The 26,989-nt window shown below is 36.7% G+C and overlaps 1 protein-coding gene across 1 annotated transcript in view; it reads left to right on the top strand.

The window, feature by feature from the left end:
* Positions 1-26,625, top strand: part of PolA1 (DNA polymerase alpha catalytic subunit) — a 113,283-nt gene extending 86,658 nt beyond the window's left edge. Inside the window, exons 22-30 of the mRNA XM_083130028.1 lie at positions 1,014-1,219; positions 2,253-2,517; positions 4,174-4,348; positions 7,697-7,808; positions 20,682-20,748; positions 22,224-22,355; positions 22,804-22,920; positions 24,672-24,747; positions 26,020-26,625. Of these exons, the coding sequence (XP_082986154.1) occupies positions 1,014-1,219; positions 2,253-2,517; positions 4,174-4,348; positions 7,697-7,808; positions 20,682-20,748; positions 22,224-22,355; positions 22,804-22,920; positions 24,672-24,747; positions 26,020-26,186 (1,317 nt within the window). The 3' untranslated portion in view covers positions 26,187-26,625. The remainder of the gene's footprint in view (positions 1-1,013; positions 1,220-2,252; positions 2,518-4,173; positions 4,349-7,696; positions 7,809-20,681; positions 20,749-22,223; positions 22,356-22,803; positions 22,921-24,671; positions 24,748-26,019) is intronic.
* Positions 26,626-26,989: the final 364 nt, after the last annotated feature.

The raw sequence follows: 26,989 nt of genomic DNA, 5'->3' as shown, positions 1-26,989 counted from the left end.
GAGTGCAACCTCTGTTAAATTGAGGTAAGAAAGTGTATTAATTTCGTTGCCTTCTTCATTCTAATGTTCTCATTACTTATATGTGTGTTGTGTATATTGCACATTCCCACGTAGCTTATTCGCAGCCTGCCTTGGCTTTCCCTATCGTGGGGTTCTCTTGGTCTGTAGCAGCAATGCCATGTGGTTTCTGATAGAAATGTGGTTTCACAAGGTCATGCGTCATGAACATCCATGTAACCACAGAAATTGTTCAAATGTTGATGTATTTACTGCACCTTGAAATTTTGTCACCATCTGAAAGCATCATCTGCAGTTGCACTAAAATGACTTGAGCGATTTCAGCTTAAAAAACTGCAATCATGTTACGTGGCAAAGAATTGCTGATGATTTGTACTTTTGTTTATTATGTGGTAGAATTTTGTAACTTTTCTTGTAGAACTGTTGTTTCAAAAATTACAAATAATTGTGTTGATCTAATATTTGTGTTAGAGATGGGACATATTAACCAGTACTCCATCAGTATCAGCCGATGTAGGCATATCAGTGTATCGGCAAAGTTACGGATTATTTTTCCGATCTGAACGTATTACTATTTAGTGCAAAATTCTGCCATTTTGTTACAATTTTAATGGCTAATCTCCATCCTCTACTTAAAAAATCCATGCTCTACTTAAAAAAAAAAGTAAATGTCTAAATATGAAACTTCTTTCATATTTAGACATTTACTGGAAACATTTATTAAGGGGGTCAATGAAGCATTCAGGTTCTTCAGGGACATTTTGAATTTTATATCGGATCGGTAGAATATCGGTTATTGGCATTGGTAAATTTTATATAGGTGCTTTATTGGTGTCGGTCAAAATTTCACATTGGCCCATTCCTAATTTGTGTAAATATTGTGCAACTTAGTGGAAAACCTTGTATTGTGACTGATATAAATTTATTTATAAATTATAAGGAAAACCACTGTCTAGTATCATTTGTAGCATTATTAATAAATGTAACACTAATAGATTAAAGCTGAGGTTAACAAACTCTACCGTCAAGTGGAATTGGATATTGATGGGGTCTTCAAGTACATGCTGCTGCTGAAGAAGAAGAAGTATGCAGCTGTGACCATCTCCCGTCGTCCGGATGGACAGTTGGTGTTAGAGGAAGAGCTGAAGGGGTTGGACATAGTGAGAAGGGACTGGTCGCAATTGTCTGCCGAAGCAGGAAGGTAAGTAAAATTACTTTTTTTCACTTTAGTTGGAGGTAACAAAAATTAATTTTACAGATACTAATTGAAAAGAGCAAAATGATGCCATGGCATGGGTTGTGTGATCATCACCACACCCAGTTGGGCCACTGGCAGATAAAAATTCCTCACCGAGATCCTATCCTTGGAATTGAACTTGGATTTCCTTCATGTCAGTAGAGTAGAGCACCAAGTAGACGACCATACTGATAAATAATAGTACATCAGTCTGATGTAAAATGACAAATTCTTTAACCCTGCGTTAGTTGCTTCATTTTCTGTTACGTAGTGATCTGAGTCGGGCTTGCGAAATTATTTGGGTGGAGGTCAATATTCATAAAGGAAAGAAACTTCTTGGTTCACATTATCGCCTGCGCAAAAACTCTCCCCTCTATATCCCATGAATGACCAAAATTGTGGTAAAGTATCAGTAACAGTAAATAAGGTTGAATCGATAATTTACGACATTGGCTCTAGTTATCATAATATTAAAAGTAGTGTTGAGCCAATGCCAATGTATCTGATACTAGTGGTATCAGTATTTATTATTCGATACCAGCTGATACTTTCACACCCTCAGCAAAATTGCTGGTGACACTTTCCCTGAGTGTAATTTTCCTGGAAGTTATGCAAAATTTGGTGTCTCTTTTTTATTATTTTTCACCAGTTTCATGTGAAAAAACTGAAGTTTGTGATAACACACTATGTAATGTAATATTCTGGTATAATTCTTGAATATTTTAAAGCAAAAATGATGCATGTAATTAGAGTGAAAAACCTTACACACTAATATTAATCAGTATTTTAAAAAAAAAAAGTTTTAATATTACAATTTACAAGCATCAGTACCAGAATCTCGGAGAGTTTCGATATCGATATCAGTTCAAAGTAGTAATGGCTCAACCCTATTTAAAAGGTCCATTATTCTTTAAAAAATCAATCTAACGTAACAAGAAATACCAACATTTTTACTTTTGAACAAATATAAGTATCTTAAAAATACATAATCTTTCAGGCTCGTTCTGAAACAGATCCTGTCTGATCAGTCTCCTGACGAGAGGATCGAGAACATCCATGCACACTTAGAGCACCTGAAGGGAGAATTGGAGAACGGGAATGTCCCACTTTCGTTGTTGGCCATCACTAAGCAGTTGACGAAGAATGCTGACGAATACGTGGACAAGAAGAGCCTTCCTCACGTTCAGGTGGCCATGAGGCTGAACTCCAGGGGAGGGAAGAAGCTGAAAGCAGGGGATGCAGTGTCCTATGTCATATGTGAAGTGAGTATTCTAATTAAAGATTCAACTTTTCAGAAGCATGAGTAGTTTTCTGTGATTGATATATCAACGAAAAGTACTCATGACTTTTTTTTTTTACTTTTCCTTTTTTCAGATACTCAATCCGAGAATGAATGATTTAGGCCTTGAGCCAGGCAAGTTGGTGGTACCACTCAGGGGGACAGGTTCTGATATGATTGTTTGGTAAGGTTGGGATGCCTAGAGATGGAAAATATGTGATAGCATGTCATAACTCTTTGCCTTGTGTGTATCATCACTCTACTCCCCAGTTCACTGTTCGTAACGACAGATTACACACCCTTGCAAATTCACAACAGGTTATGCAACAATTGTCCAGGATCAGGTGCTCCACGTGCTGAATGTTCCCAGGAATGACTGCCGTGAGCTGTGATCCACCACGACCAGGATCGTCAGTAATAGAGATACGGCCATCTTTGAAGCGCTTACACAATTCAAATGTCTTACTGCGACAGAGCGTCTCATCACCGTACTGAGCCTGAAGTGTTCTGTAAATTTCAGCAGGTTTTCTGTCCTCGTTCACTAAAAACTTCATCACAACATGCTGTTCCATGTAGACGTTCACACTGTTGTCCGCCATCTTGAATAACTGATATATATTGTAAAATACATTATTGTGTGTGGTGAACTAGCAGTTATGGCCAATGTACATAGTCTGTGCATAGCAACGTTTATGCATCTTGTTTATGTGTCTTATGGATGTTTAAGTTTGAATCATGTAATCCACCTTGTTACAAGTTTGAATATATTTAATTATGAAGTTCCAATCTTGAGATGTTTATTTCTGTTTATGTCATTAATATTAGGACATAACAATAACGGTCTATGCAGAACCGCGGGAAATGAGCGCCACCTACCAGTAACAGCACACAGTTGCCAGTTCCTACTGCATACAAAACCTCCAGCCTAGTTGTCTATTTAAACTGGAAAAAAAAGTCCCCCATTGACTTGAACGGCCCTCGTATATTTGTTTGTGTGTGGTGAGAGGAGATAATACGTAAGGCTGAAGTAGAGAAAACATCTTCTTGTAGCCTTGAATTTTTGCAAAGTTCATCTTGAAAATCGGGAATTATACTTGAATTTTATCAAGGTCCTAGAGTAGCCACTATGAATAGGCATGTTGGTGCATTGTTAAAATTACCGATAATTTTATTGATATGATATTTCTGTAATTGTGCCATTTTTTTTAAAATGAATATAAACACGTAATTCATGTGTTCTTGTGAATATAAGTGCATAATCCATAATTGTGCTCTCGAGGTGACCCTTTGAGTACTACTTCCATGTAGTACACCCTGGACTGCATTTTGCGAACTAGTGAGGCTCTCGCACCTGAACCCATGGCCAGTATAATCTTCCATGGCGCTTGTGTTGCGTCCTGTCCATGTATGTTTGTGATTGTCCCTTCACCTTTTTCATCTTATCATCATTCATCCTCGTCATCTTGATTAGCCACAAGTGGCAGAAATGGGACATAAAATAACCTAATTCAATCAATTAATAATTGTGTGCTCAGTTGCAGACTAAAGAAATATGGGATCATTACAATTACATGCACTTTTCCTGATGTAGAGATAAATCTAGTATTTCATTTGTAACATTTTTCACATGTTGTTTCAGGATGGGAGTAATCTAGCAGCCACCCAGAGAGCCTATCACATAGACGAACTGAAGCACAACGAGAGTCTGAAGATAGATGTGAACTATTACCTGTCCCAGCAGATTCACCCTGTGGTCTCTCGACTCTGCGACCCAATAGAGGGCACAGACGCTGCTCGCATTGCGGAATGTTTGGGTAAGTTGAACATAGGTGTGTGTGTGTAGATTTGAATTGTTGAAGAGAGGTTCTCTTCTATAGAATGATTAACATTTTTCTAGGATGCAGCTGATACCGATACAAATGTACCAGTATCAGAAAGTATGGGTTGGATTTTATTTAGCAATGCTGACTGATAATTTTCCGGCATTATGGTCTTTTGCAAAAATGCCATGTGACACTTTCTATAGTAGGGATAGGAACAGATTAATCGGTACTCTATCAGTATTGGCCAATATGGGCATATCGGTTTATTGGTAAAATTACCGATTATTGTACTGATCCAATATATATATATATATATATATATATATATATATATATATCTTCTAATTTAGTGCAAAATTCTGCCTTTTTGTTATAATTTTTTGATGGATAATCTCCATGCCCTTCTTTTTTAAAAATTAAATATCTAAATATGCAACTTCTTTTGCACTGCAGTCACCTTGAAACACATTTATTATGGAGTTCAATGATCCATTCAGGTTCTTCAAGGCCTATTTGGAATTTTGTATTGGATCAGTAGAATATCTGTTATCAGTATCGGTAAATTTTATATCTGTACTTTATCGGTATTGGTCAAAATTTCATATTGGCCCATCCCTACTTTCTAGGAGACTAATTATCCTGGAAAGTATGCAAATTCGAAGTTTCCTTTTATTTTGCACCAATATTGTGTGAAAAATGGATTTTGTGATTACAGAACAAACATTTTAATGTTCTGGTTTAAATCTTCAATATTTTGAAAGAAAGCTTTGGAAATTTGATACTTATTATTGTAATTGAATACTCAACAACTAATATGAATTAATATGTTGAACAGTTTTTAATTATTTCAATTTTCAAGCATTGGTATCAGTATGAGTTCAAAGTACTATCCACTCAATCCTACATTTTTTCACTTATCCTTTGCATGACATGATTAGAGATATATATTTGTGATGAAAAATATCAACATCTAGGTACAATAACAACAATTTTTTTGCATCAAAAGTGCATTTTGGTGGTATAATGGGAAATATAAATTTGAGACAAGATTTCCAGTTACTTCACAAAATAAAAATTTCCATTCTAATAACATATTTTTAACCTCATCTATGAGAAATCATTAACCCTGTTGACGGCCAAGGTTTGCCAAGCAGCATGCCATAGGTTTTCGTGTTTAAAAGACTGGAGTCTTGTCTATTGCTTCAAAATAACTTTTCAGTTATTCTCACGGTGCTGGTTCAATGCTGACAACAATTTGAAGCTCTGACTGGGAATTAAACCTCTGGCCACACACACCAAAGGCAAAACCATTCGGCTGGAATGAAAGCAACTAAAGTTCAATTGATTTCACTGCTCCATCCATGCAGTCAATGAAGGGCAAGAATTTACAATACCGGACCCTTCTGTAATTTCTATTCTTCTGCTTATACTCATGAAATAATTAGTCGTGATGATTTATCTGAGGTTAACATATTGGGATGAGGTGTAGAAATTGTTCATTAACTTGTAGAAGTTGTAAAATAAGCTTTTCTGTTCTTGCAATGATTCTCCGTATACAAGTATGGGAACCATATTTGTTGATATGAACAATTGACGTTTGCAATTAGTTACTCTGTCTACGGCGTTGCCACACTGTTGATTTCATACTAGGAGAGCATGGATCGTGTAAGAATGGCGGAAGAGAACAGTAAAAAAGTTGTTGATTACAGGTAAGTTTGGCAACAATGCATCGACCATAATTTGCAGGATACGAAAATGGCATCTCTGATGAAGAACGTTTGCTGTTAAAGTGCCACGACAATAAGATTTTTTGTCAGTTCGTTACCACAATTAGCGCAAAACCATTCACGGATAGCCCCACTGACCATTCTCGGTTACATTAAGTTAGGTTAAGCTAGTTTAGGCAAACATAGTTAAAATTTGGTGTCGTAAAACCATGCATGGGTAGCCCCACAAACCATTGACAGATAGCCCCATGAACCATTCATGGTAAGGTTAGGTTAGGCATGCATATTTAAAATTTGGGGTTGCAGTAATGTCAGGAATGTATATTTCGTTTTTTAAGTATTGGAAACACAAAATCTTCTGGTAAATAATGATTAATGAGCAATCATGCACGTCTGTTCCAATCACGGACCACTCAAATTTGCTTATTTTGCAATTTGAACACGTGACCCCCAAATTTAAAATTCAAATTCGTTATTAGGAGGCCTCAATTAGCGAGTGTGAAATATTACAAAAATCGGGGAGGGGTCCGGTATTGTAAATTCGCTCCCGCAGGAGAGAGGTTAAAAGTGGAGAGTCTTTAAGAACTTCATCAGAAACAGGAAGAGGCCCACTTTCTCAAAAAGCTAAAAACATTAGTCAAAACACTGTTATCATCTTCTAACATGGACAATGAACATTTGGGAAGATTAAAAGTTTGTCTGAGTAAAATTGGCACATTTCTAGAGGCACATATTTTTGGTAAATAAAAAATACAATAACTGAGTCAATTTCGGTTAAAAAGCAATAAATAAAATAAACTTTCGCTGTTATAGCTGTGAAAAAGTGGTAAAATACATAAAATGACATTTTGGTTTTAAAAATGTGAATATAATCCCAAATTTGATTTAAAAACTGCACTTACTACACAATACCCTTCTAATAACATATTTATATCATTACCAGAATATGAAGTTAATTCCTGTATAAAGGGGTCAATTTTTGCTTCTAAAATATTTACAGCAGAATTAATCAATTTTTCGTGAATTGCACAACACTCAGGATAATTCTGACTTCAGAAAGTGTCGTGTCTGTAAATAAATTTCATGTTTGAATGTATTTCGCATTTGGCATTATCTCGTGACAAAACAAGGTAGAAAAATGCACCTCACACCTCTCAGAAACATGAAAAAATTAACATTAGAATGTGTTATTTCACATTTCGTGTTTTCGTCAAAAACAAAATATGCATGCCTCCATACGTTCCATAAGTATATGCCGAACCCTTATAATAACATTACAGACATAACACATTGGAGGGTTCAGCCCTTGCAGGAAGTGACCATGGGTGAGATGACTGTGTCCAATCCGAAGTCAAGTTAGAATGACTTGTTGGGAGGGATGGTATGAGGAATGCCAGTTGGCTTCATACTGCGAAGCTGATCCTAGTGTTATGCAAATAAAAAATGCTTTATGTTTGGACTTCTTTACTATCCACAGTCCCATTACGTGTTTTAAGCCTTGAAACATATCACCTAATGATATGAGGGGCCTGCTGTATTAATATTACAATAGATTTGAAGAACTAAGAGGAATGTTTGTACAATTTTTATAAATTTGAATTATTGTTGGTAGGTCTGGATCCAACACCATATCGCCAAGCACTCAATCAAGCCGAGGATGAAGATGCAACAATCCGAGAGAAGTCTGTATTGTTGGATGAAGACAGGTTCAAGTATTGTGACAAGTAAGTTTAAGGACTTCAATTTTTAACGTTGGTTGTTGTATTTTACATTGGCATTTTCAAATCAACTTTTTGCAAACATTTCAGGAACTCTGATTAGAAATTGTGAGGTTTGTAGTTTGTCTGCTTCTAGTCAAATCACCAATTTTAGGATTCAGCAAGGTTTTAATGTGTGAAACTTCCTTTAGCAAACATAGACCTCGCAGATTTTGATGATACAACATAAGAAAAAGTGGAAAAATAAGTTTCAAATTTTTGACACTGTAAAACTTCACACTCCCTTGTGATAATTATCATAATTTGCCATTATTCAGTTCATTACCTTAATTCAACTGGAATAGAAATATTTCTCTCATTGGAAAACAAATTTCAGTAAGTCTCGAGTTAAAACAAGGTTGCATATGCATTTTTTAAATCCCCCCCTTCCATATGCAAGGTCCACTGTATTCTTTAACTTACAGGGTGTCTGTCTACCAGTTATGAAAGTCAAGAAAAAGTAATCAACAAGTTGGTCAAGAAGTCAATAAAAAGTCAAGAAATTATAATTGTAGTCAAGAATTTTTGCTCTCACAATGACTGATTGGGTTTATTTTACTTCACCTTTCTGCCCCTTTGACTAATCACCAAGATGGGGATGAATAGTGGTAAGATAGATGGATGAAGGGACAATCATAAATACATTAGGGTGACAACATGAACCCCACATAAGTTTATACTGGTTAAGAGTCCAGATGCCAGATTTTCACAAGTCTGCCAAATGCAGTCCAGGATGCATTAATAGATAAGGCAAGTCTAGTTCTCTTGTTAAATACAGCTTCAGTTTTTATCTTAACTGGCCTTTTGGTAGGGGATTTTCATTAAATAAATATTTATTTTCTTAATTCCTAATTTCCAACTTTACCTAAGTAGGGGTCGAATAAATAAAGGTTAAGAAAATTGAAAAGAAAAGGTCAAGAATTTTGAATTTGTTATTTTGGTAGACATCCTGTTATGGCATGTAGGACAGATGTAGTTTTGTGCCACTGCGTTGTCAGGGTTCCTACGCATCTGGAAAACCTGGAAAACAGGGAAATGTCAGGAAATTTGGCTTGTCATGGAAAAATCAGGGAATTTTGCAGATCTGGAATTTACGTGCATTTTGGAGTCTGCAAGAGAAAAAGTTGCAAAATGAAGAAACAGGTCACTTCCACTTCTGGATTCGATTCTTGTGATTCCACTTCCAAAGTAAAACTTGCAGTCCAGATATCTGATTGATAACTACAGTACATTGACAATATGATCATAATTATCGGAAAGGTTGGTGAAGATGAGGTTATCGTCTATTAGTTTATAGATCTTAGTCTTGTTGGCATTTTTGATAGAATTCCTATATGCAACAAAAACTTTAAGGTTCAGAAGCAAAAATCATGATGATAAACATGTCTGGAAAAATTTCATTTTTGGACTGGAAATCCTGGAAATGTCAGGGAATTTCATAATCAAAAAATCGTAGCAATCCTGGTTGTTTACATTTGGTTGGTATTTCGTGCCACTGCATTGTTTGCATTTGTTTGGTGGGAGTTGTGGTTTCTAACATTTGGTTGTGCTGGAAATGTGGATATCTGGGTTATGTTGTCGTAGCAGGAACTCTTCCGAGTCAAAATTAATATAAAAAAGGAGAATTAATAAAAATTAATAGTACAAATTGCCAATCTGTAACATAAAAAATTATCTGGTAATACCTGTTCTTATGGCCAGATATTTATGGTGAAGATCAAAATTTCACAAAAACTTGGCAGGATCAAAGGCAGTATATAAAATGACATTTTGGTGTTAAAATGGTGAATATTATCCAGCAGTGGAGGTGAAATTTTTAGGAAGTATATTGGGGAAGACTATTAAGGGATAGAATAAGGAATGAGTAGATCCGACAGACAGTGGGTGTAGTGAAGCTTCAGGACAGGATAGATCAGGCACACAGATGAGATGGTTCGGACACATGAAGAGGATGGATGCAGAAAGACTACCAGTAAAGAGCTTACATGCACAAGGAGTGGGAATAAGGCCAAAGGGGAGACCAAGATGTCGGTGGAAAGAGCAGATAGCGGAGAGTGTTAGGAGAAGAGGAGAAGATTGGAACACCGTGGAAAGAGAGGAGTGGTGGAAGACCAGGAAAAAATAGAGAGGCTTGACTTCTATGCCGACCCAGCCAGAGGCAGGAAATGGCTAAGGATGATGATGATGACTTATTACACCAAATAAAACATTTACTTTCCACTAGCACATTTATGTAGTTAACAGAGCATTAAGTTCATTTCTCTGTAAAGGAGTCCATTTTTGCTTCACATTTTTATAGCAGAACTAATCTACTATGACGGTTATTGTCATATGGCAACATAAGGTAAATACGATGTGATGAATGTTGAGAACATTTAGATATTCAACGCACATCCATAAACCTGTACAATATGAATTTCAGAGAATTCACGATAGATGGAGCGTAACTGCCGTAAAGTATACTTTTAATCACGTCAATTGCAGATAATAACGCTAGATGGCACCATTTGAAAGTCATTATAAATTGTAAAATTCTTAAATCACATTTTACGTGAATGTTATATTGAAGTTAAACTCAAAGTCATTCTTTTATAAGCGCCTTTGTAACAAATTTTGATCTATTGTTGTTGAAGATCGCTTTGTCATAAAATTTACCGCCAAAAAGTTTGCTATCGCTATGCACAAGGACATTTTGATGTGTCGGCGGCTGCACGCAAGGACAATTTGCAGTGATGGCGATAACCTATAAAACTTACAGCGTGATATTCTCCATGCTATCGCATTAATAAAGATAGAAAGTTTGTTCAAACATTTATTGCAAAAATATCTTTGACACATACATCTGCAAGTATTGTGATGATATATAAATATGTAAATTGACAAATTATCCGGGTTAATTGTGTTGTACACAAAAAGACAGTGGGAAGGAGTAAAAGAAGAGGAAGAAAAAGCGGGAGTGAGCTGGAAAAAAAATGGAGTGAAAGGAGCATTGTGGTGAAGAGAGGAGATAATATATTTCCGTGAATTTACGGTGGTCATACATTTGCGGGACAAGAAGTGAGTTTTGTTTCCATACCGGTAATGGACGAGGAATGTCTGCAGGTGTTGGAGAACGATGATGCGTAAGTGATATGATGAAAATATCGTACCCAAACAGTCCGCAGAGGGACAGTGGCATGGCATCTTTTCCCGGCTTCACAAGGTAAGCTGTCGTTTTCCAAACATTTCTGCATGAGCTCATGTCGTCGCAAAATAGGTAGATCTACCGAATTAACATTGTATGAAAATGCATGCATTCGTGTGAAGCGTGTGTCGCAGGATTATTTACACAAAAATCGTGTGGAACCTCATGGTGGATATTAACTGACAGGTGACGCTTTCATTATTTGGTTCAAGTACACATTTCTAAAGAAACAAGAATCTTATATATTTCTATATATAATAGTTGAACTTTGTACAGTATGTTACTCATTGTTAATACATTAAAAACCATAAATGGTTAAGGAATTATGGTAATTTAAATTTTATTTGGGGTAGTTGATCCTCCCGGCTAATTTCCTCCCACCTGCGCTTTCAGGCGCTGCGAGTGTGACCTGTGGGGGGCTACCTGCAAAATAGGGAAAATACTGGTTGGAGTTCTCAGGTCTCCTGGAGCGTCACATAAAGATCCATGAGACTCAGGGTGGAGTGTTTGCTGCTGGGGAAAGATCAAAACAAATAAGTTTAAACAAATAAGTTTAAATAAATAAGTTTTAAAAAAAAGAAAAAAAAGGTCAAAATAAATAAGTTGGAATTAAGTTCCTTTTGTTGTTCGTTTAAACTTGTCTTGTTAAGATAGTTTGGAAGGGGTAATTCAAATTAGTAAAGATTAAGTATTGGAAACGAATATGGATACAGAACAGGAGCCTGTGACTCTGGACACCTTGCTTTCGTTTATTAAAGAAAGTAGTCAGGCGTCCAGAGAAAACACAGAGCTAATGAAATCTGAGTTGTTATCTCATACCAATGAATTGGTTGGTAAACTTCAAATGGATTTATCTCTAACCAATAAATCCATGTTGGAGTTAAAACCGGACACTACGAAGACAAGTGAAGGTCTTCAGGAGCTTGCATTGTCAGTATCCCAGTACAGGATTGAATGCATGAGTAGAGCAGAGAGATTAGAAAAGAAGCATGAGGGGTTGGCTAAAAGACTAGACTCGGAAGTGCAGGGTGTGCAGCAGGCAATACGACAGTTAAAATTGGATAATGAAAATAGTTTTAAATTGTTGGAAGAACAGGTTGTGGAGAAAGTGATGGATAGAGTAGTAGTAAGGAAGACTCCGTCGGTTCGGATTGCTGAAGGAAAGAAGGTAGTAAAGGCTGTCTGTGATAGTGACTTAACCGTAGTCAAGAAGGAAGTTTTTTCATCGGTTCAGGGGACTCAGAGGGGTTCTTTGTACAGGGTTGAGGATAGTGCTTCAGGGGTGAATAGTTTACCGGCTGATGTTGTGTTAACATTAAGATCGATGGAAAGTTCTTTGGCAAGGTTCAATGGGGTCTTGGCTAGGTGGGAGTCTAGGGGCTCTGATCAGGATCTCGTAAAGCCAAATGTTGATGGGATCGAAGTAAGGCGGGTTGGTTATCATTGCTCTGAGTCGGGGGCGTTAAGGAAGCATGGTGTAGACAAAGCCACTTCTACTGAAGAATCAGATGGAGATTCTGCACTTAGATGTTCAAAATTCAACCACTTCAGGTCCACTCAGCCTGAAACTGTAGATTCTTTAAGTGAGGCGGATAGGTCGGGTGATTGCTATCTGTCGTCAAAAAAGAAGAGTTACATTAAGACCAGGCATGGGAAGGCAAAAATGAAAGGGTTACAAGGATTAGTAGAACCTCAGACAAAGGTAATAAAGGATAATCCGGTACGCTCTAACACTAACGATATTAATAATAATACTCAAGCGAAAGTCTTTAGCATAAAACCTCAGGACTTAATGAAATTTCCAAAATTCAGTGGGTTAATAACTACAGTAACTCCATCCGAATTCCTGGAGAAGGTTGAGGAGCTGCTAGAGCTTTATGGGGTAGAGGAAGGGCAATACATAAAGTATGTCCCAAAATTGTTAACAGAAAGTGCCAAGCTTTGGTTTGCGGAACGGAAGGATCGCGTTACAACATATGATCTTTTCAAGAAAGAATTCATAAACTACTATGAGAGTTCTAGGTGGAAAAGTTCATGTTTGGCTAAAATTCTGAATGCGCCATATGTCAAGACCTCGGAGGAGAGTGTCTTACAGTTCTTTTCAAAAAACTTTAAACTCCTGCGTACGATCCAACCTAAAGCCGAAGAGTTGCAGATTATTGCGCAAATGGGCATTCTTCTACCTTATAAACTAAAAGAGCACTTTGTAATGCAGGACATCTCGTCGTTCTCGGAGGCAATTCATGTTGTTGAAAACTTTTGAGTCGCTAAAGGATGTACCAGTAAAAAGGGATTGGCCTTCTTCTCCTAAGGTAAAGGGTCAAAGGGGCGGAGTAAATATGGTGGCGTTAGAGTCACGTAGCTCTGAAGAAAAGAACCTGGGGGAAAACCAATTGCCAAGTAGTCCTCCTTCAGATGGGGAAAGGCTGAGGTATCGAAGTCCAAGGTCCAAATCACGCCAATTAAACAAGGTGTCCACATCAAATGACAAGTCGTTGGGAAACAAGTTACCCCTCACATTGTAGGAGGTGATGTGAGGTCGGTAAATATAGATCCTCCCAAGAGCACAAGTGCTTCGGTGTCTACTAGTATAGGTTCAGATGCATTATCTAAATCTCACTCGTTGTCACCATTGTTGGAAAATAAACAACTAGTAGGGGACAGCATGTTGCTAAGGTTAGCTCAAAATCATACAGGTTGTAGAATTGAATGTGATCAGAGGGGCAACCGCGGCGTTGGATTAACGATCAGTGGTCAAACTGCTGAAGAGTTAAACGAAAGACTTCGGTCTTGTCAAAAGCTGTCTGACTCGGTAGTTATATTAATTGGGACAAATGATATTCTCAAGTTTAGGTCCGAAGAAGCTATTAAGCAAAGTTTATTGCAGACGTTGGATCTTTTGTCTAAAAGGACAAAGGAAATACATTGGCTAACGATACCTCCACTGGCACGGATTATGCGCGACAAAGGTACCAGTGTGTGGAGAAAGTGGCAGAGCATCAATGAGCTTATTATGTCGTTCCATAATGGAAAAAATGTTAGAGTAGTTGACATTGTGCCTTTGTTCTTCACAGAGCAAAATGAAATTCGGGGTGATTTGTATGAAGAATATTTAGGGAATCCCTCGTGAGGCAAGATCGATAAAATTCACTGGAACAGAGCAGGAATGGCCCGGGTGGTGGACCTTCTTCGAAGTAGGGGTGTATTTAACGTTTTGGGCCGTACTAACTTCAAACAAGCGTCTCAACTCGTGGTTGAAGCTGAGATCCATGCGATCGAAGAATTTCCAGTAATTGAAAGGAAACGTCGAGGTCGGAAAACCGACCAAAGACTCTTACCAACGGGCAGGGGGTGAGGGCAAATTAAAGTCATCTGCCATATTATTTGTAAATATAGAGGAGGGTATTGATGAGTTTGATCTGGGGGAGTCAATAAATTCTATAACGCCAATTAATACTAGTAATCAAAGATGCGGATCTGCAATTATCAATGTTTCTATTATGGGTGAACCGTTCGTAGCCCTCTGTGATAGTGGTGCGGAACTGAGCCTCCTGGCTTACGACACCTGGAAATTGATATCATCGTTGGTCTCGCGGCCTAGGTTGAAGTCGGCGTCAAGTATTAAGTTAATTGATTATTCGGGCACGAAGTCTAAATCGGTAGAGGGTATTACGCGATTGAATGTCAATTTAGGGAGTTATGAATTTTATGTGCAATTTGTGGTTGTCAAAAAACTGAATGTACCCATCATATTAGGATTAGATGTTATTTACGGTATACATGGGGAATTGAACTTCGATGTTGAGGCTTTGTTTTACCAAACTCCAAACGGTAGGACACTTTTGAAGTTCACTCCACTTGCTGACATAATGTCCAATGAGCAAGATTTGTCAGTTGCCAACATGTCCTTCGTGGCTGAAACTTCGGACCTTGAGCGATCAAACTTTGAAAATAAAATAAACGCCTCTTTAGATGAAGGTAGAAAATTAGATTCGCGTTTGATCGATGTACTCTATGACTTCCAGCTGATGTTTACTGATAACCCGGTTTATGTACCGAATACGTGCATCGGATGGAAGTAGACACAGACGAACCAATCGTGGCACGAAATTATCCTATCCCATATGCCTATAGGGATAAGGTAAAGCAACAACTGAATGTAATGTTGGCTTGGGGGGTAATTGAACTTTCTGTCTCAGAACATCGTTCGCCTCTGCTAGTTGTGCCAAAACCCAACGGGGATATTCGTCTATGTGTCGATCTGAAGAAAGTAAATTCCCACGTGAAACCGATGCAACTTGCTCCCATGAGAATTAATGACGTCGTTCATTGGCTGCAAGTACTTCACCTCACTTGACTTGGGAAATGCGTATTGGCAAGTTCCTCTTCATGAAAGTAGTCGTAAGTATACGGCCTTTGCCTTTGAAGGAATTTTGTACTAATTTAAGAGAGTAGTTTTTGGATCAGTGAATGGCACGGCCATATTTGTTGATGTCATGAATCGGGTCCTTGGATCATTTATGGATTTTGTAGTGGTGTACGTTGATGACATTATTATCCGATCAAAAGACTTCGAATCGCACATGAAGCATGTAGGTATGGTACTGGAAAGGTTGCAGCGGGCAGGATTTACCTTAAAATTAGGGAAATGCAAGTTTTCCGTAGAGGAATTTAAATTTCTGGAACTCATAGTCACTACCTGTGGCTTTAGGAAAGATCCTATGTACGTGGAAAGTATAGTCCAGCTACGTAAACCGGAAAACTTGAAACAGCTTCAGTGATTGTTGGGATGTTTTAATTGGTTATCTAAGTACATACCCAATTATGCACTTGTGGCTCACCCTTTATACGAGTTGCTGAAACAAAAGACCAAGTGGCATTGGACCATGGAAGCAGATAAAGCACTCAAGATGTTAAAGGCTTTGGTCGTCCAAGAGGTAACTTTGAGCTATCCCAACTTTGAAAGAACATTTTACATTCAAACAGACGCCTCCCTGATTGGGATAGGTGGTTACTGTTATCAGCTTATTGACGGTAACGTCAAACCCTTAGGTTTTGTCAGCCGACTGTTGAAGTCATATGAGAAATCGTACACTTCCACCGAAATAGAGGTATTAGCTATTTTGTACACGATTGATAAATTTTCCTCCTTCCTAAAAGGCAGACAGTTTGTTGTAGTTTCCGACCATAAATCCCTCACCTGGTTAGAATCAGCACATTCTTGGAACGCCAGACTGACGAGGTGGTTTATCCAAATTCAACAGTATTCTTTCGTTGTTCAATATTGTAAAGGCGTAGACAATATTTTGGCAGACACTCTTAGTAGGAGCTTTCCAGACATTTCTGATTCACAATTTATGATAAATGTATCCGTTGGTGCACAAACAGATGAGGAAGTGTTCACGAAAGAAGACTTGATAAGTTTACAGAGTCAAGATGATAAGTTTTCCGAGATCATTGACAACCTGATGGGAACAGGACAGAAAGTCCAACCTCGTTCGAGATCATGGAGTCAAACGTATTGTTTGAGGAATGATGTTCTCTATATCAAGGAGTTTCATGATAACTCGCGTTTGAGGATTTGCTTCCCAGTCAAATTAATCGGTAAGATTTTAATAGCTTGTCATGATGATAAAGGACACTTTGGGGTGGCCAAAACTTTAGCTCAAATTTATCGCACTTTCTATTGGAGTGGAATGAAGTCTGACATAAAATCATACATAAAAATTTGTGATCTGTGTCAGCGAACTAAGCCAAACAAACATCCGGCAAAATTTGTAGCCAGGTCACATTTTACTGATAAACCTGGAGAATTATTGTTCATCGATCTACAGGGTCCATTTATAATGGGGCCAAAACGAGAAAGGTTTTTGTTTACTGTGTTAGACGCAGCGACGAGATATTTAGTGGCGTATCCCGTTGTTAACAGCAATGCCTACACGATCGTAAACAAATTATCAAACATCTACTTTGTTCACTTAGGAGTTCCTAAAAGAATAGTCTCAGACAATGGACCTCAGTTCAAATCAAATATATTCAGGAATGCTATGAAATCTTGGGGGGTACATCTGACTTACACTCCCATGTATCACCCGAGCTCAAATTTGGTTGAGCGTTACCATTCAGAATTAAATTGTCTAATGAGGGTGCTCTGTTCTTCGAATCATACAAAGTGGCCAGAAAAGGTCCTGGAAGCATTGAAATTGTTGAATGGATCTGTTTCGTCACAGACAGGTTATTCTCCGGCTGAGTTAAGATTAAACATGCCCATGCGTCTGATTGACATGTCACCTGTTGTTGCCCAGGATACTAAAGTCACATGGGATGACAAATTAGTAATGGCCAATCTGACTAGTCACCATAAACGTTGACAAAGTTTAATGCCAAGGAGAATGGTAAACCAGTGATTAAAGAGGGCACCTTGGTCTTTGTAAAAAATCAAACGTTGAGCGGTTTGGGGGATAAAGTGATTAAAAAATATTGTGAACTCTTTCTTGGTCCATATCTTTGTGTAAAAAACAACAAAGATTCTACGCTATCGTTGATAGATTGTGTCACAGGGGAACAAATAGTTGACCAATCCGTTCAGAACTGCAAATTGTGGAATTGCTCAGAGGACAAGTTGGTGGTTTGGAAGAATAAGTTGAGGGGTTTGAATTTAAGGAATGTGGAGCAGTGGCTGAAGCAACTTGAGGTTGCTGATGAGCGAGAAGCTTCCGGCAAGGGGAATCAAAGTAAGGTTGTGGGAAGAGAGGATTAAGGTTTTGTAAATTCTCGTGTGGGTTAAGTGAGAATTAGTCTGCGGCGGGCCAGGAGGTCAAGTGGATGCAATTCTGCGGCGAACCAGCATACGAGATCAAAAACCTGAGATTTTCCTTCATTCTTTCTAATATGTTGAAATACATTCACAATCCGAATACGCCCCAGGGAGTCTTCCTTTATAAAACAAATGGTACTTTATAACTTTCATGAGTTTCAGACGGAATGCAACTTTTCAGGAACGAAATAATATGTATGAGAATATACCTGAAAGAACTAGTCAATTCGGTATAGCGTGGCGGGGGCCTGGAGCGTAAAGTGATCCTGTACTGGAATGTTAGGCACCTGTTGCAAGGCTCGGAGTTTCTCCTTCATGTAGAATAAAAGAATTATCCAGAAGATGATTAGAATTGTATATAGTGTATATAAGTGTAATGAATCTGTAACTATGTGACTATTTAAGGACAAGTATATGTATTTATGATTAGTCAAATAGTATTAACCTAACCTAAAAATTGATAATATGTTACTGGTCTGTGGCAAGGGTTAGCCCCTTGTTGGGCACCAAATATGACGGTTATTGTCATATGGCAACATAAGGTAAATACGATGTGATGAATGTTGAGAACATTTAAATATTCAACGCACATCCATAAACCTGTACAATACAAATTTCAGAGAATTCACGATAGATGGAGCGTAACTGCCGTAAAGTATACTTTTAATCACGTCAATTGCAGATAATAACGCTAGATGGCACCATTTGAAAGTCATTATAAATTGTAAAATTCTTAAATCACATTTTACGTGAATGTTATATTGAAGTTAAACTCAAAGTCATTCTTTTATAAGCACCTTTGTAACAAATTTTGATCTATTGTTGTTGAAGATCGCTTTGTCATAAAATTTACCGCCAAAAAGTTTGCTATCGCTATGCACAAGGACATTTTGATGTGTCGGCGGCTGCACGCAAGGACAATTTGCAGTGATGGCGATAACCTATAAAACTTACAGCGTGATATTCTCCATGCTATCGCATTAATAAAGATAGAAAGTTTGTTCAAACATTTATTGCAAAAATATCTTTGACACATACATCTGCAAGTATTGTGATAATATATAAATATGTAAATTGACAAATTATCCGGGTTAATTGTGTTGTACACAAAAAGACGGTGGGAAGGAGTAAAAGAAGAGGAAGAAAAAAGCGGGAGTGAGCTGGAAAAAAAATGGAGCGAAAGGAGCATTGTGGTGAAGAGAGGAGATAATATATTTCCGTGAATTTACGGTGGTCATACATTTGCGGGACAAGAAGTGAGTTTTGTTTCCATACCGGTAATGGACGAGGAATGTCTGCAGGTGTTGGAGAATGATGATGCGTAAGTGATATGATGAAAATATCGTACCCAAACAGTCCGCAGAGGGACAGTGGCATGGCATCTTTTCCCGGCTTCACAAGGTAAGCTGTCGTTTTCCAAACATTTCTGCATGAGCTCATGTCGTCGCAAAATAGGTAGATCTACCGAATTAACATTGTATGAAAATGCATGCATTCGTGTGAAGCGTGTGTCGCAGGATTATTTACACAAAAATCGTGTGGAACCTCATGGTGGATATTAACTGACAGGTGACGCTTTCATTATTTGGTTCAAGTACACATTTCTAAAGAAACAAGAATCTTATATATTTCTATATATAATAGTTGAACTTTGTACAGTATGTTACTCATTGTTAATACATTAAAAACCATAAATGGTTAAGGAATTATGGTAATTTAAATTTTATTTGGGGTAGTTGATCCTCCCGGCTAATTTCCTCCCACCTGCGCTTTCAGGCGCTGCGAGTGTGACCTGTGGGGGGCTACCTGCAAAATAGGGAAAATACTGGTTGGAGTTCTCAGGTCTCCTGGAGCGTCACGCTACTTCCTATGATTGTGCCTAACTTGCAGGATATTTCAGACTTCATCAAGTGTTTTCAGGAACTATTTCGCATATACAGTTCATTTTGCATCATTTCGTGACGAACCATGGTAGGAAAATGTACCCCATACCTTTCAAAAACATGAAAAATGAACATTCAGCATTATTTCACATTTGGTGTTTCAGTGAAAAATGAAAAATGCATGTCTCTACATATTGTATGCATTTATTTCAGTTTATTTTTAAAAGAAACTAGTAACCTGTAACTCTATATGTGTGTTTCCATTAAAGAATACAGTGAAGTAATTTTTAAGTCCCAACTATTTAATACTGAAGTATAAATATACATGTAGAATATTTATTTGGATAGGTAATGCATGGAGGGACATATTTTTGGTAAATAAAAAAGCAAAATTTTGGTACAAAAACGGAGTCAATTTCGGGTAAAAAAGCAGTAAATAAAATTAAATTTCGCTGTTATAGCGGTGAAAAAGTGCCATATAAAATGACATTTTGGTTTTAAAATATGTGAATATAATCCCAAATTTGATTTAAAAACTGCACTATTACACAAAATAAACATATCCCTTCTAATAGCACATTAAATCATTACCAGAATATTAAGTTTATTCCTGTATAAAGGGATCCATTTTTTCTTCTCAAATATTTACAGCAGACTTAATCAATATTCCGTGAATTGCATAACTTACAGGATACTTTGGACTTCAGATAGTGTCACGTCGGCATATAAATGGTAAATTTCATGTTTAAGAGTCTTATTTCGCATTTTGCAAGTCATTTCGCATCATTTCGTGACACAACGGGGTAGGAAAATGCACCTCACACCTTTTCAGAAACATAAAAAAGTAACATTAGAATGTGTTATTTCACATTTCGTGTTTTCGTGAAAAACAAAATATTCATGCCTCTAGTAATGCATTATACCATGCTATTACTCTATCCTCTTCTCACTTTCAGATTTAAGTTCAAATGCATGAATGAGCAATGCGGAGAGGAAATTACAATGGATGGACCTTTTAGGAAAGTAAGTTAACACTTTGGTTGTTTTTATCTTTTTAGAAAATGTATTATGAAGTAGGAGGGATCTGATTTCAGTGCATGGGTATGTTTGAATTTCAGTTTAGCACTTAATATAGAACATATCTTATCAGGTGTAATAGATAGTAAAATAAATCTGGAAAAATTGTGTGAAAGTGCCTCGTTATAATGCCAGAAGACATCATAATGTAATTGCAAGGACAGTCTTGAAATTGACTCTCATATGGACAAATTGGTAACACTAGTGGGGGTAAATGTCTCAATGTATGTAGAAATGAAATTTGACAATAATGTTTAAGAACAATTATGTTTTGAACTCGTATATATGAATATATCTTTATTTTTTTTTTTTTAAATTTCTGACTTTTGTATTGAATGTATATTATTATAAGCCTCTTGTATGTATCTAACCTTTACCTTACTCTGTAAAATAGTTAATCTGTTCACAACACCTAAATACATTTCAATTCAATTCAATAATGCACACATTCAGATATCTGGATAATTTGGATAATCTGGGCATTGGATATCTGGATAATCCAGACAATCTGGATAATGCAGATTTCCAGATAAAATTTTGTCTGGATTTGGCCATCCACACTATGAATAAGAATGAAATACAGTAGTCATTTAAGGCAAAATTTGGGCTGTACGCATTCATACATATTCTTATGGCCTTTATGAAACTATCTAATACATTTCCATCACTTATGGAATTCTGAATGCAAGCTACACAAAGCTGATGGTAAATGCCATCCTGTTTCGAATTTCTTGCAAATTAGTAGGGATGGGACCGATTAATCGGCACTCTATCGGTATCGGCCGATATAGGCATATCAGTGTATTGGTAAAATTACCGATTTATTTCCGATTCGATATATCGATAAATATTTGATAATTCAGTGCAAAATTCTGTCATTTTGTTGTAATTTTGTAATCTCCATGCCCTACTTTCTAAAAAAGTAAGTGTCTAAATATGCAACTTCTCTTGCACTGCAGTCACCTTGAAACACACATTTATTAACAAGGTCAATGGACCTTTCAGGTTCTTCAAGGACCGGTTCTAATTTTATATCGGATCGATAGAATATCGGTTATCGGTATCGGTACTTTATCGGTATCGGCCAAAATTTCATATCGGCCCATCCCTACAAATTAGTAAATAAGTAAAGTAGAAAGTTGGTAAACTGCATGATTATCTTAAAGTTAATCCAATCTGATATTTCTGTAATGGCGTCCAACTTGCCAATGATTGAGAAAAATCAGCACACACTGAAAACAAATCATAACCAGATTTCTGCAGTGGAAATATTCTCCAAGTCCATTTACCTTATGAATATGCCTTGTGTACAATATATGTCATTATTTGAGAGATCTAAATGATTGTACTTGTAAGTATTAATTATTTCTTTAATATATTTCCATTGTGCGTTAAATAGCATGCTTTCTAATTTATTTCAGGATGACGAAAAACTGGTTAAACTAGAAAAGTGTCCGAATCCGAATTGTACAGTTCCACCTGTCCAGTACCTTCCTAATATCCAGAACAGGCTCACACTTGCCATGAGAGCATACATCCATCAGTATTATAAGGTAATTTCAATAATGTATTATAAGCAGAGCTCATAAGGAGACAAAAATTAGCTTTTAACTAGGGTTTAGTTCAATACTGCCATATGGATTAAAATTTTAAAAGCAGTATTAACTCATTTATCCAAATTGTAAAGTATTTTTACTGTAATTGTCGTCATGCTTGTTTGAGAGATGAATGTAGAATAATTCAAGAAGTTTGTTTTGTTTTTCTAGAAAACAAAATTAATCTCATAATGCATCTAGCAGGGATGGACATGAATACCATCATCAATAATTTACTGATATGAACTTTAGTGATACTAGTAACAAAATGATGGAATTTTGCGTTAATTACGGCTATTTACAGTTTTGTTGGATCTGAAATTACTCGTAAACTGATACGTTGATTGAGTACCAATTAATCTGTCCCATCTCTAGCATTGAATAAGTTAAACACTTTCTTTTGTAGGGATGGCTAATGTGTGAAGATCCTGGATGCCCCAATCGCATTAGGAGGATTCCACTACGATTCTCTCGAGGATATCCCATTTGTAATGTTTGTGAAAAAGGAGTTATGTTCAAGGAGGTATGTTAAAGTTATAAAGCATTTGCATTGCATCTAAAGATACTATTCATTTTACCGCAAAAGTTTTTTTCAGCGATCGATTTCGCCACTCGTCTGGTGGCTTCATCACGCCTGACAAAGCTACCAGACGAGTGGCGAAATTGATTGCTGGAAAAACTAGCGGAAAAATGAATAAGTTATCAGAGTTAATTAGCATTTGCATGTTTTTTCTTCTTTCTTTCTTCCTTTCTTTCTTTCTTCTTCTCTCTGTCTGTCTGTCTGTCGTGTGTCGTGTCTGTCTGTCGGTCGGGTGTCGTGTCGTGTCGTGTCTGTCTGTCTGTCTGTCTGTCTGTCTGTCTGTCTGTCGGTCAGTCGGTCGGTCGTGTGTCGTGTCTGTCTGTTTTTTTGAGAGGAAATTTGGCCACACCTGTTTTTTAACTCATTTAAGCTTTGAGAATGATGTCAGAACTTTTTAGTTTCTTGTGGTGTGTGTGTGTGTGTGTGTGTGCGCGCATTATTTTTCTTATTTTGTTCCTGTCCTCCAAAAAGACAAACAGAACCCCTTTAATTTTTTGTCCACATAGGAACATGTACAACAAGATGACTTGTGCCTTCATAATGTGGCCTACAGAAATTGCTTGCTTTGGCCTTCTCCTGCATATGTGCAGCATGCATTCAAACCAAACCCTATTCATGACTGCCTGTAAATTATGACATTGTTTTCCTCATCTGTACATTGCCTCTAACAATATTCATACCATGAAATTTATTTTCTGATTAATTCTAGTATAATAATCAAGTTGGTGGAACAAATTTATGTACAGTTGAACCCCAGCTTACGTTCCCAGATTTTAAATTTTCCCGCATTACACATTCAATCATGATGGTCCAAACATAGCAAAATGTTATAAGATTTTCCTGGATATTACATTTTCCTTCATTTTAAGTTTTTTCTAGCTTGGTGCACTGAAAAACGTAACATCGAGATTTCACTGTATCTGCATAATTTTCATCTTTATTGAGAAACTTTTCATTTTTACTTGTAAGTAATAAGACTTCAGGCTATGCCATATGTGAAACCAGGGATCTTGACTTTTGAGTCTTGTCTGTCACATATAAAGGGTGTCTCAGAAATATTTTCATTTTTAAAACTATTAAAATAAATACTTAAATTTTTTGTATAAAGATAAATTTATTACCAAAAGAAAGCGTAAACATTACATTTTTATTCGTGGAAAAGAGTATTGGATAAATGGTGACCGTTCATGTTTTCATATTCAATTATTAACGATTGGCGAGGATCCTCACTAACAGACTGGCGCACACGGTCAATGTTCATGTTCGATGTGATGACCTTGGATGTCCCGGCGGTTTACTCATCATAGTGCTTCCAGTGTTTTCAAACTTTCTCACCCAATATTTAATTAAATTTGCACTTGCGACGTCTCTTATTCCTGCCAGGTTATAATGATGCCGGTACAAATGACTCACAATGACATAAGAATCATTATTTTTATAAAATGCACTAACACAAAAAGCAGGTTGCTGCCCCGTAAAGCGCTCCATGGCAACTAAATATTAACAATGTTGCCCAGCATTTGCGATCTATCTCATTTCTCTGTAATGTGTGAATTGCCCCAGAGGGCGGATTCAAAAACAAAAATATTTCTGAGACACTCCTTATTTGTATTTGTAGAACAACATTAAACAGTCTAGTAAAGAAAACAATTTGCATGTGTGTGCTAAGAGGAAGCATCTTCTGACTTTTCCAGTACACTGATTCACAGCTCTACACACAGCTTAGCTACTTCCAGCGGATCTTTGAGGTTCCCAAGGAACAAGAAAAGAGTGAGTATTTCATTTTTGTCTTCTTACAATAAGGTAGAAGCAGATAAAAGCTACGCTATCTGTACAACAAAAGTAGTTGATGCATGTAGACTCCAAAGACGTATTCTTAAAGTATACAGGCACTAACTCAAGCTTGGAAATATATGTAGATCAGCAAAAGGTCTTTGCTAAAATTAGGGATGGGACCAATTAATCGGTACTCTATCGGTATCCGCCGATATAGGCATATCGGTGTATCGGTAAAATTACAGATTATTTTACCGATCCGATATATCGATAAATATCTTATAATTTAGTGCAAAATTCTGCCATTTTGTTGTAATTTTTATGGATAATCTCCATGCCCTACTTTCTGAAAAAGTAAATGTCTAAATATTCAACTTCTTTTGCATTGCAATCAGCTCAAAACACGTATTTATTATGGAGATCAATGAAAATTTCAGGGTCTTCAAGGACCATTTCTAATTTTATATCAGATCTGTAGAATATCGGTTATCAGTATCGGTACATTTTATATCGGTACTGTATCGGTATCGGCCAAAATTTCATATCGGCCCATCCCTAGCTAAAATGCAGCAAACTTGTGCAATCCTACATACAGAGATCTACTAGATAAAAAAACAATAACAAATTAAAGTTTTTCATGCGACTCTCCTTGTATTAATTGAGATTGCAAATGTATTATTCAGGAGCTTCAGGAAATGTTTACTATTGGATTAGTATAATATCAATTATTGGCAGATTTTACGATACTTTATCAATATCATAAAAACTCTGTACCAGGGTGAATGCTGTAATGTGGCTGTCTTTTAGAACTTGAAGAAACTTTAATTTAAAATTGCTACTTTCAATGTATAAAAGCTAGGGATGGGCCAATAAGAAATTTCGGCCAATACCGATAAAGTACAGATATTAAATTTACCGATCCGATATAAAATTAGAAGTGGTCCTTGAAGAACCCGAAAGGTTCTTTCATCTCAATAAATTGTTTCAATGTGACTGCAGTGCAAGAGAAGTTGCATATTTAGACATTTACTTTTTTAGAAATTAGAGCATGGAGATTATCCGTAAAAATTACAACAAAATGGCAGAATTTTGCACTAATTTATCAGATATTTATTGATATATCGGATCGGTAAAATAAATCGAAAATTTTACCGATAAACAGATATGCCTATATCGGCTGATACCGATAGAATACCGATTAATCGGTCCCATCCCTAATAAAGGCACCTATGTTTATCCTTATGCCTACAATTGCTCTCTTTACAGAAATGTCTTCTGATGCATTGAAGGCTTATCAAAAGCTGCGGGAACAGGTTGAACGTGTCCTCCGAAGCAGTGCCTACTCGGTTGTGAATCTCAGTAAATTATTTGAAGGACTTTTCCCGAAGGACGTGAAAAAAATGCCCAATATCAAGGTAGAAAAAGAACGGTAAACATTTTGCTGTTAGCCTTTAAAAGTTCTAGTGAATGCTTTTTGTGTGAAGTGCTGTAAAGTGGCTTTGATGATTTTATGTACTTGAGCCAAAATTTACAGGTTTTAAATTCTAGTTCAATTTTTGCATTCCCACTTGTAAATATGTAAGATGTCAAAATGCAAATTTTAATTTTTAAGGTTATATCCAGTTTATTGCATTAAGTTATTGTTTTCAACTGAGGTACAGGATTTTATTAGAAACTTTGTTTGCTATAATTTTTTTATAAATAAAATCATAACTATCATACTGCTATAATTTTTCAATTAAGCATTTATAATTTAATGGGATATCGATGCACTAAAGACCTGAATTGTGTACTGATAATTTGATTATTTTCGGAGTCTTGTGATAATATTAGTCCACAATGTTGCATGGTTGGACTCGAATGAACTTTTTGCTCTTAATTTTTTTTTTTCACGATTGATTTCGTCACCTATCTGGTAGTACATGCCTGATGAAGCTACCAGGCAGATGACGAAATCAATTGCGAACAAAAATTAAATGGGGGGAAAATGAACCGTAACTTCACTAAGAGTGAATTTCCTCTCTCCGCATAACCACCAAACAGATATCTTTAGATACAATACAGAAATCTGAGTTAGCCCGTATGATTGAGGTGAGGCAAATTTTGGTAATTATGTATAAAATATAATAGGGGTTAGAAATCAGAATAGGAAATACACTGGAGCCTCGATTTTATGTTTCTTGGGAGACAAAGTTGAAAATACGCAAAATCTGGGAAAATGTTATAGCATTTTGTT

Source organism: Lepisma saccharinum, chromosome 10, assembly GCF_977018435.1.
Source record: "Lepisma saccharinum chromosome 10, izLepSacc3.1, whole genome shotgun sequence".
In the NCBI taxonomy this organism is placed as follows: domain Eukaryota; kingdom Metazoa; phylum Arthropoda; class Insecta; order Zygentoma; family Lepismatidae; genus Lepisma; species Lepisma saccharinum.
The sequence above is the reverse complement of the archived record's forward strand: the minus strand, read 5'-3'. Positions and strand labels throughout refer to the sequence as shown.